This window comes from Cucumis melo, chromosome 8 (assembly GCF_025177605.1).
Source record: "Cucumis melo cultivar AY chromosome 8, USDA_Cmelo_AY_1.0, whole genome shotgun sequence".
NCBI lineage: Eukaryota > Viridiplantae > Streptophyta > Magnoliopsida > Cucurbitales > Cucurbitaceae > Cucumis > Cucumis melo.
In genome coordinates, this window is record NC_066864.1 from 10,398,771 (window position 1) to 10,410,638 (window position 11,868).

At 29.5% G+C, this 11,868-nt stretch overlaps 1 protein-coding gene across 1 annotated transcript; it reads right to left on the minus strand.

Moving 5' to 3' along the window:
• Positions 1–4,271: 4,271 nt before the first annotated feature.
• Positions 4,272–6,224, minus strand: LOC103495811 (two-component response regulator ARR8-like). Its single transcript, XM_008457478.3, has 5 exons — positions 5,762–6,224; positions 5,559–5,662; positions 5,339–5,416; positions 4,993–5,063; positions 4,272–4,838 (listed from the first exon to the last, which is right to left on the minus strand). Exons 1-5 carry the CDS (start codon positions 6,063–6,065, stop codon positions 4,433–4,435), a joined length of 963 nt encoding a protein of 320 aa, XP_008455700.1. The 5' UTR covers positions 6,066–6,224; the 3' UTR covers positions 4,272–4,432.
• Between the last annotated feature and the right edge of the window lie 5,644 nt (positions 6,225–11,868).

Sequence of the window (11,868 nt, forward strand, 5' to 3'; positions counted from 1 at the left end):
TGACAAATTTGTTTATTTAGCTCGTGAAGATTTGTTGCATTACTGCGGCATGGTTGAAATCGGCTATATGTGTATACTAGCGTATATTACGTAAGTAGACAACTTATACTCATCTTTATCTCCAATACCACTTTTGTAGTTAGTTTGTTGATATTTTAACTATGGTTGCTTTTACTTAGATGTCTTTGGGATAAATGTGACTGTGCAAAGAATTTTTTTGTCATTGACCAATCAAAAATATCGTCACATATCAAAGATCGTGATCTTCGATCCAGAAATTTAGCCAACCAGCTAGAAGCAGTTAACTTGGAACAGAAAGTGCTAATTCCATATAATACCGGGTAAATAAAGAAGAGAAACACATTAATATATTTCCATTGAGCTTAAATGTGTACTCACATTGAAGATGTTGTTTATTGTAGTTTTCATTGGATGTTGCATGTTATCGATCTTCGTGAAAATTGCGTTTATGTTTTGGACTCTCTTCGGAGTAAAGTCAATGAAGACATTCATGGAATCATAAATGTGTAAGTGTATTTACTTTATTACTTCTTATTTAACTTTCTTGTCTTCTAATGTTTCAAAATATTTAGAGGGTTGAAGACATGGCAAGCGAAACACGATCTACAACGCTATCGATCAACTCCAAAATGGAGACCTGTAAAGGTAATTTGCATTTACAGGTTATTATTTTTTATGAAACATAAGATTAATTTGTATTCAATTGATATACATGCAGTGCCCTCGTCAATTGGATTCTGTAGGGTGCGGGTACTACGTCCAAAAGTACATACATGAGATAGTGCATAATTCTAGTACTTCTATTACTAACCTTGTAAGTTTCTACTTTAACTTTTTACATATTACAATTTATGATCCAAACTCATACTTTCCATATCTTTCTCTTTGTGTGTAGTTCAATACCAAAAATGCATATAGGCAAGAGGAGATTGATGAGATTCGAACTGAATGGGCAGCTTTTGTTAGTAGATTTGTGTAAGTAGTTGCTTTTTGTAGTTAGGTTAGTAGTTGATTTTTGTAGTTAGGTTAGTAGTTGATTTTTGTAGTTAGGTTAGTAGTTGGTCGAGTTAAGTTTTTGTAGGGGACGGGCAGTCCTATAGTTTTTTGAAGGGCAGGTGGTCCCGTACTAATTGTTGTTTGTTAGATAGTTTGTACCTATACTTTAGTTAGTGAAGGAACTTTCTATTGTGTTTATAAATCACGATCTTATATATTATCTTTATACTTTAGTTAGTGTGCTTGTATTTTAGTGTTGGATCTTATGCATTGTAGGTGTTTACTATTGGTTTGCCATGGATGGTAGGATGTGTTGTTTGATATGTGTGATTATATATAAGTGTATATATTGGAGGATTTGGAGTAGTTGGACTTATAGTGTTGAATATAGTTGTGTTTATATGTGATTATATGTAAGTGTTGGATGATATGTATTTGTTGTAGTTCTATATGGAAGTGTGGAAAAGTGTGCTTGTATTTTAGTGTTGGATCTTATGCATTTTAGGTGTTTACTATTGGTTTGCCATGGATGGTAGGATGTGTTGTTTGATATGTGTGATTATATATAAGTGTATATATTGGAGGATTTGGAGTAGTTGGACTTATAGTGTTGAATATAGTTGTGTTTATTGATATGTGATTATATGTAAGTGTTGGATGATGTGTATTTGTTGTAGTTCTATATGGAAGTGTATGCTGGAATTTTAGGTATTATTGTGTGCATTGCAGGTGAATTAGGTATTATTGTGTGCATTGAGTAGTAGGCATTATAGCTAGTGTGCAAGCCATTTTTTTATTTTTTACAATATACGATGACGAACATTTCCGGACGTAATTCGACTCAAATAATATCGGTTTTGCCGTCATAAAAACTATTATAAATACGACATGAAATGAATCTTTAAAAACGACATTAAATGTATCTTTAATGTCGGTGGAAAAACGACATTAAATGTGTCTTTAATGTCGGTGGAAAAACGACATTAAAGATGTGCACTAAACGACATTAAAGACAACTTTAATGTCGGTTAAAAACCGACATTAAAGACAGCTTTAATGTCGGTTATAAACCGACATTAAAGATGAACCGACATTAAAGACCTTCAATAACACCTTCAAAGATGTCGGTTTATAACCGACATTAAAGCCCAACCGACATTAAAGGCCTTTAATAACGCTTACAAAGATGTCGGTCGCCAAGTGACATTAAAGGCCTTTAATGTCGGTTTTAAACCGACATTAAAGGCCAAATTTCTTGTAGTGTTTTTAGGTCTCTTCGTCTTTTCAACTTGAAACTCAACATTAAGACCAACTCAACTTACCTTTTCTTTTAAGAGACCAAATATGACTAAAGTATTTTCTGCCAGCAATGACCATAAAATTATCACATTGTGTTTTAATAGCTTTGCTCGATAATAAAGAGACACTTTTATAGTACTGACGCATGAAAGCATACAAAAACACTAAATTACATTTATTGGAAATGAAAATTAGTTTTTTCTTAGAAAAGAAACAATATTATGTTTTTCTAGTAATATATATATATATATATCGATTGAAAAATTTAATAAAATTTTAAGATATCATTTATATTATTATTAAATTATAGCTTTTCACTTTAAAGATAATTAGTAAAAGTTATAGAAATGTTATCTCAAGAACACTTGAGAATGGTTTTTCTATATGATTCTTAGAGATAGCATGCATATTAATACTAATGTTTATTTATTTATTTTTTCTTCTTTCATTTGAAAATATAGTTTACCCTTATCTTGTCTAACATAAAAATATATGAAGGGATTAGTTGGAACAAAGTCATGGTTTTCAACATATTTATCTCTAAGATCATTAGACTTTAGCAATGAATTGAATAAAATAGCAAAATGAAGTATAATATAGAAGGCCTATAGCAGTATGCCAGTATCATTCTCTAAATTCATCTAACAAAGATTAATATCTCTACAAAGTTACCTAGGAAGTAATGTCACAATGTCATTACTTGTTACATTCTTATTAGGAATATAATTTACTGAACAAAGTATTGAAATTTGAGTTTTTGTACGAATGACCTAAAATTTCATATTTAAACAAAATTACCAAAGAATCAAGATTTTGTTGGTTTTTTTAACTTTTTACTTCTCGCTCTTATTTTCATGCTTCTCTATATTTCCTTTCCTGATTTTTTTGATCACGCTCTCACTCATTCTTTCACTTCCTTGGTAATAGTTTGTTAGGGTCTGAAAACATGACATATTTCATGTTTCCAATGAAATGTTAGCTTAATTTTTAAGTCAATCAGTCAAATTAAGGAAATGTTTACAATCCTCCTCCTCCAAGAATTAAATTATATGCTTAAATCTAACATGTAATAAATAAATTTTGATATTTTGTTCTTTTAGTGTTTGTAACTTTCTCCTAGCACTCTTAAAAACTTCCATTCTTTATCATGAATGTCAATGTAGTGTCATGTCAAGACTCGGCTTCCTTTACACACCAATGGTTGATATATCGGATTTTGTATCCAACGAGACCTACTAATTGGGACATTTATAACAAGACGAAGACTAACGTGACAAATACATAAGAACCAAAAAGTTCCAGCTCTACTAAAATGGGTTCCGACTCTAAATGTATGGTTTTGACAATTACACCAACTAAATCAATCGAGAGATAGATTTGTAATGCCCTAAAGCCCAAGTCACATCAGTGTCATCCTTATTTATCTTCTAAGAGTGAATATTATCCCGACTACCTACAAATCAACACATGGTTTTTAATAATATTTTTCATTACTCCCATGCTTTTTAGGACATTTTTCTAAAGATCATCCAACATAGAACTATGCCAAGCCTGCTTAGCTTTGAAATCCTTTTGGTTGTATCACTACAAAAAAAAGTATACATTGTTGATACAAGTCTTAACCATATCTCATCTGATGTGATCTCAATTTATTCATTTACCTCTCCTATACTCCATATGCAACTGATGTAACAATGCAAATTACAGTTTAACCATGAATGTAACCAGAAACTACATAGCTACAAATCAGATCATACCAGTTCAATACAGTTCAACCTTACAGAAAGTAGAAAGTGAAAAGGTCAGAAGATTATAAGCTCTGGCAAATTGACATCAATGAACTTAGAAACAAGAAATCGGGTAATGTCAAAGAAATCTACAGCTACAACTCATCATATCTTTTTTTCTTTTTTTTTTTAATTTTTGTTGTCGTGATTTTGATTAGCTTGACAAAATTGGGAAGGGAATATTTCCATGAGAAATATGTATACAGAAAAACCATTCTGATCTCTACATTCCTAAGGAGAGCCTGTATTAACCAGCATTGAGATGAAAATGGGTAGAAATAAAAATAAAAGAAAATTTTAAAAGAAAAAAAAAGTTTTCCCATTATTAACTACACCATGGTGGTAATTCCATTGTATCTAGGCCTTGTTCTATCTGGAGAAAGTCCATCTTCCATTGCCTTCCTTTTGTTGTTTGATTGTTGAGGCGGTGTTGGTGGGAGTAACTGCAACTGTTCTTGCTCCTGTGGTGGTGTTGGCAGAAGTGGTACAGATTGTATCCGATCTTGATCTTGCAGGGATGTCGAGATCTGCTGCAGTAGCGGTTGTGATTGTTCTTGTTCACGTGGTTGTTGTTGTTCTAGTGCTTGAGATTGGCTTGAATCAGGGTGGTCTTCTGATGTTCTTTCTAGTTTGTCACATTTGAGTTTGGTTTTTAACATGTGGGGTCTAAGCCTGTTGACATCCGAAAGTCGGACCGGTTTCAAGAAGAATTCTTCTGCTCCTTCTTCTAAGCATCTGTTTCCAATCATCAAAACCACCCTTCAATTAGATTCAAACATAAACAATACTTGTTAACCAAAATGTCATAATTCAACCACATCTCACAAGAACAATTGCATCACCATCATCATCAACAACAACGACAACATATATTTACTCTCTTTCTTACCTATTGATTCTGGCAGGCACATTCTCAGATGACATAATCACAACAGGTATGTTTCTCAAAGCTGTAGACCCCTGCAAAACCAGAGAAACTTCTTCAAAAACATCTCCAAGGCTCAGTTTCTTTGACTAGAAAATAACTTTTCAGAATTCCATATGTAGTTTCTTGGATTATGTTACCAAAAATAAACAAAATCTCAAAAACTCTAGATACAACATGGAGCCAAGTAGCTAGCATTCTAATTTTAGCATAAGAAAAGCAGATTTCCTTTCAGAGGCATTTCAACAAACATCTGTTATGCAGTACAAAACATAAAAGGTATTAAAAGCAAGAAGATGAGGCAACATACCTTGATCTTCTTCAACAAATCGTAGCCAGTCATCTCAGGCATACAGTAATCAGTAATTACAAGATTCACATCCACTTCCTGAAGAAAACCCACAACAGAAAGGGAAAAAAAAAAGTAAGCAAACAAGAACCCCCACCAAAAAATGAATGAAATTCCGAAACCCCCAGATGGGAAAAAACATTCAGAAAAACCAGATCAAATCACAAAAAAGAAAACAAACCTGATGATGATGGTGATGGTTAGATGAAACAGAAGGAATCGAGCCATTTCCAGGGTCATAACCCAAAAACTCCAGAGCTTTACTCCCAGAATCAACCGTAGTGACTGCCATAGAAAAGAACACAAAAATGCATAAGAAAAACAGAAATCTCAAAATCCGAAATTCCCAAAAGGACTTTGATTCGATTCATCCACTGTATATACCTTGGTAAGAGGAGGTTTTAAGGAGTCTTTCAATCAATTTCCTATCAATAACGCTATCATCAACAGCAAGAACATGGAATTTGGAGTCGGGGACCATGCCCATTGCAGCAACAGAAGATCCCATAGCAGAGGAAGAAGAAGAAGAAGAAGAAGAAGAAGGGGATTTTTGAGAGAGAAATGAAATACGAAGGTTAATTAGGTGGGTTTTTGAAAGGGAAACAATGGAGGGTGAAGGAGAAAGAGAAGAAGAAGAGAAGAGATGAATGGCTTTGTACTGCAAACAAAGACCCACCAAAATCCACATCCCACAAAGCAAGATCCGACCAGATTTCCTCACCAAATCTTGCAATATTTTTCCAAGATGATATACTTTGAATTACAAGGCAAGCAAAATATTAAACCCCTAAAAAAAACTCCCTATTCTTTTCCCCCATATTATATTCAACCAAAATCTTCCTAATCTTTAATTTTTCAAACCTCTAGGATTCTCTCTATTATTATTGTTTTTTTTTTCTTTTCTTTTTTTTTTTTTTTTGTATGGCTTAATTAAGGTAAAATATTGTCCGCTCTCACAAGTTGTAAAATTGAAAATTAAAATGGTTCAACTATCAAAAACTGACATTTTAATCAAAGTTAGTGGATAAGAGGTCAATTACAAGGTTAATAGCCCCATCTTCCACCTTATAATTATTGGGCATTTTCTTAAAAAAAAATGAAAAATGGAGGATTGAACCTCGCCAAATCAAAAAGTGCATATTAAAATGGTTAAAATAAGTTCAATTAAACATAATTTATAGAAGTTAGTTACAAGATTCTTAATTTAGAAAAACTACCCATCTTTAAAGTTGAATAGTAAAATCGTTTAAAAAAAAATTAGTTTATGCTTATAGTTGTAGGGCTATCCTCTAGTAAATGAGTAATTAATAGTAACAAATTCATGTAGTAACTAAAACCTCTCATTGTAATATTGTAGGAAATATTATTGTAAGAATACTCTCAAATTTGATCTATAATCGTGAATCAAAATGAAAATGAAGTGGCTAAAAGTTTGTGTCTCTTTAATGAATTATGCAATTGAATTTGTTATTCCACTTTATAATTAAATGACGTTAAAATAAAAGTAACGAAATAATATAATAAATTAATGGATGTAAATACATATTTAAGAAAGAAAAAAAAAAAAAAAAGATTTTTCTTTCTATCTTTCTTTTTAAGTATAAGATTTGATGGGAAGGCAGGTTGGGATTTATTTACACAAAAAAGGGGTAGGCATTGACATTTGAAGAGAGTATAAATTTATAAAGATAGAAAATTTCTTCTTTTTCTAAATTTTATTTTTATATAATATTATATATTTTTATGAAAGTATAAAGTTATGTAATGAAAAGGAAAGGAAGGAGAGAGAGAGGGGAGAATGTTGGACCCACACAAATCCTCTAAAGAGATACAGTTGATGTCAGAAAATGAGGTGTTTTCTCTTTTCTTTTCTTTTCTTTTCTTTTTTTTCTATTTTCCTTTTCTTTAGAAAAAAAATGTGGGTAAAAATACATAAATAAATAAGCGACATTAAAAAAGAGAAAAAAATTACCATGATTTTAATTTCTGAGAAGGTGGGAAGTGGAGGTAGCAGTGGTGGTGGTAAAAGAGAAGGCAATTTCATTTGATTCTCTCTCTCTCTCTCTCTCTTTTATTTTTAAAGATATGCTTTTCATGAATGTCTTTGTCAAAAAGGTAATTTGAATGGATTGAAATTAGAGTGGATTCTATTTGAGTGATCTTTTCATATATATCCTTTATTTTGATTTGATTTGAAATTTTCTTTATATATATATATAGGATCTTTAATAGAGTGAAAATTTTGACTAATTTTGAAGGATGCCTTCAAAAATGGTTCTATAACATTGATTGTCTTCCACGAGTATAATAGTAAGACTCTTTTATTTAGTTTTTCTTTTTTTTTTTCTTTCTTTTTTTAGTTTTTTAACTTTTAAATATGTTTTAGTAGAAGTTATAAGGTTTCTTTTATTGTTGTTGTTTTATTGTCAACTATCGGATACAATATTGTGTTACCAATATGTCTAATGTGGTATGTATTAATATGAAATATATAAATTTGATTTGAATTTCTTAAAAAGGGAGGAAAAGACTTCAATGTATTTTAGGGTTATGTCTATACCTTATATTGCTCACTTAGTTGTCCAATCATAATTCGTCGCATGATTTTATGTATGTATTTTTATATTTTTTTTTCTTGGTGTAATTGGTTTTGACTAGAAAAAAATTGGCTACAATTTGAAACGCACAAATATCACTAAAAAGAAAGAAAACAAATTGTGGTGACAATAAATATAATTCTAATGAACAAAATGTTATCTTTTAGAAGTTTAGAAATGGAATGAAAATTATTAAAACTCAATTTTGTTGAAGAAGAGAAAGCATACTACAATAATTTAAATATATATATATATATATATATATATATATATATATATATATATTCACAGAAATAGCACTCTTGCATTCAATATAATTCAAATTCAAATATAAAATCACATGCAAGTTCCCATCACATGAATAACAACAAAATATATACATATATATATTCAGACTATAAGTTAAAAAGTTTAAATTTACTTTCCTCTAAATGTTGTGGAATGGACTAAAGAATATAGACATAACATAGCAATTAAAAAATCGTATTTTTTATAATCAATCCATTAAAATATTTTAAAATTTGAAAATAAACCATTGATTACTCTTTCTGAAAAGAAATAAAATAAAGAAATGATAACATCACTTAATATAACATTCTTTACCATCGGGAGAGAACGCTATCAATAAAAATTATTTTTTTAGATTAAAGAAACAACTGCGCCGTGAATGTCAAAGTTCCATAACATAAGCATATGTGTTGGTTCCAAACCATTCACTCCCGATTATAATAAAGACATTTCAAAAAAAAAAAAAAAAAAAAAAAAAAAATCTTTTCAAAAGATAGTTATTTGATTACAATTCTTTTTTTAAACTCTTGTGGATAAAAAAAAATAATAATAAATAAAACTATTTCATTATACAATATAAAGAAGAAAAACTCGGATAAGCTAAAAAGATTTGATAGATTTTGCTATATTTGAAAATTCTTTTTTCTTTTCATTTTGAAAGAAAGTTTTCTTATAACATATCTACCAATAATTTTCATTCTGACGTATAATCTTAAAAAAATCAAAAATAAAATTGTTAAATATTTTAAAATATATTCGTTTTAATTTTATATCAGTTAAAAATCTTGATATTATGAAAATATGAATATTTAAACAATTTTGATATTCTTGAAGAAAAAAGAGAAGATAAAGAAAGAAAGAAAAAAAATGAATAAAAATAGAAAAAATAAAATCTGAAAGAGGAAAGGAAGAAATATGGAAGAGAATATGAATAAATCGAAAAAAAAAAGAGATAAATAACGAATCATCTCCAATATCAAAGAAAAATATAGAATTTATGAAAATATTTTATCGACTTATGAACTTTTTGATTTGGTTACATGTACGGTGAATATTTTGATATTTTGTTATATTTATGAAAATTGAACTTTTTTGGAAAACACTGAAAAAAATAAAAGAAAGAGAGAAACTGGAAAAAAGAAGGAAAGAAAGAGAGAGAGAAAAAAAAGTATCCCATTTTTTACATTAATTTTTAAATTTTGGCCAAAGGTTTTGAAAAGTTAAAGTCTTTTAAAAAGATGGAGATAAAAAAGAGGAAAAAAAGACTTATGAAACAAGTTTGATATTTAAGAACATAAGATTAAAAAATAAAATCATTAGAGAATAAGACCTAAATGTCTATTCTTTTCACATTAGATTTTATTTGGACCACTCAGATTTAAAATTAATGCTATATAAAATAATTTATAAGTTTCTTTAGCAATATCACTCATAATTTGAGAATGAAAAAATGACTCTTATATTGGAATATATAAAAATATAGAATATGCTAATTTTGATGGATTAAATGAGTAAGGTTTGGGAGCACTCAATTTTTCTTTAATCTTTGATTTCAATCTTTTTCTTTTCTTTTAAAAAAGAATTAAATCTTCATATATCAAACCTATTTCTTTTATTCCCTCAGACGTTTATATATATATATATATATGTATATGTTGTATTTAAATATTTTATTTCTCTTTAAACTATATTTTTATCTATTCTCCCTTTTATTCTTTTTCATTCATGATCTCCCATAAAATTTGCATACTATTCAGGGGTTTCTTCTAAAGATAAAAAAAAATTAAAAATTAAAAACTATTTACACTCCATAGAACAAAACATGAATTGTAAATATTTTTTCAAATGTTCTATTTTCTACGATTTTCTTGTTAAAATAATAAAATTTATTTTACTTAACTTCAACCGAGTTATTTGTTGGGTGAGAATCCAAGATTGGTATGAAATGAGTTTTTTAATTATCCCAAATATTTTACAGTATAATTATAAATGGGTGAAAAACATCTTCAAGAGTTTAGGATGGCTTCTGAAAATATGTTTTTTCGAGATTTTCCTGTGGAGAACATTTTTTTCTCACTTTTGTGTGCCTCTCCCTTTTTATTATATCCAATTCACTATACTTACTTTATTTACATATAAATTTTTCAAACTTGTGACCCCTAGATTTGGGTAAATCCATGAGGTCAACCAAGCAACAAAGAGAGTCGATTTCATTTACTTATAAATTAAACCTTATATATAGATTGTATGAAAAAGATGGGAGAATCTAAAGATCTGATCACCTACATGTCAAACGTGTATTGTTATTGATGTAGCAAGTGACAGGATAAAAGATAAAGAAAGAATAAAACATTGCACACGCGAGAATTTTTAACCCAATTTTTATGTAACCACACCTACATTTGGGGGTAGCATGCTTGATGAAAAGAACTCCACTAATAAAGTTAAACAATTATAATCATATACCAAACTTACTACTAACGAGGAGTTCAGAATTGCATACTTAATGGAGACTCTCTCATCTCGTATTCGAAAAACCTTCCATCATCTCTATTTAGATTCTTCTCAAGAAACTAATTTAAAGAAAAATTTAGATTTATGTTGTACTTTTCAATCGGTGATCGTAACCATCAAATTGATATCATTTATCTCCAACTTTCTCTATTAGGATAATGTGTATAAGTATAATCCACTAACTGTATATTTGCCTTCTTTAAGAATAAGTTAAAGTAATATATTTAGAAATCTCTTGAAACTAGTATTTAATATAATTTTTTTAATAAAATTTTAAAACAAATAAATTATGTTTTTTCTAAAAAAAAAAAGTAAAATTAATGAAAATACGAAGATCACAACAATTAATTATACGAAAATAAAGAGGCATTGTTAGAATGATATATCATTCCCTCTAAGTAATAGTGGAATTCTAGACGCAATAGTGTGTCGGCAAAAATACAAAAGTGCATCAACATAGGTTCTCCCGATATCGGAAACTCCATTGGGGAGACTGCAAAAGTACTACGTCGGGGAAAGCTTTCTCCAACGCACTAAAGGGACGACGTCGGGATCGCCTTATCTCCGACACAATCTATGCCGACGTGTGGCTGATGTCGGCAATGGATTAAGCCTGATGTCCCCTTCGTGCGTCGAGATAAGGCTATCCCGATGTGACGTCAGGGAAAGCTTTTCCCAACGTAGTGGAAGAGACGTCAAGGAATCACCTTATCCTGTCGTAGGATATAAGTCGGGATACATTTTTTTATTATTTTTTATTAAGTTCTTATTCTTTTTTATTTATTTTTTGTTATCGTGAGGTATTGTTTTCGGTTTCATTTTGGAAGACAACAAACAAAATTTATGACAAATTAGTAAAATAAAAAATTTACAATTTATAAAACTAAATACGAAATCTGAATGTATAACAAAAATTACAATTAAGTTTTTGTTCAAATTGTTCAAAACTTACATTAAAAGGAAAAAAAACTATCTCTATCTCCTAAAACATAGTCGCGGACGCCAAAAGAAAGAATTCCAAACCTACGAATGCCACAAAAGTAAAATTAGATATATATCACAAATGAGAAATTAAACAAATTAAAAGTTGAA

Bases quoted from the DNA above. Each gene is read 5' to 3' on its own strand.
- LOC103495811 (XM_008457478.3), bottom strand. From the start codon at position 6,065: ATGTGGATTTTGGTGGGTCTTTGTTTGCAGTACAAAGCCATTCATCTC. The intron at 5,663-5,761 runs GTATATACAGTG...TTTCTATGGCAG, and splicing joins TAAAACCTCCTCTTACCAAG to TCACTACGGTTGATTCTGGG. The intron at 5,064-5,338 runs GTATGTTGCCTC...CTGGTTTTGCAG, and splicing joins ATTTGTTGAAGAAGATCAAG to GGGTCTACAGCTTTGAGAAA.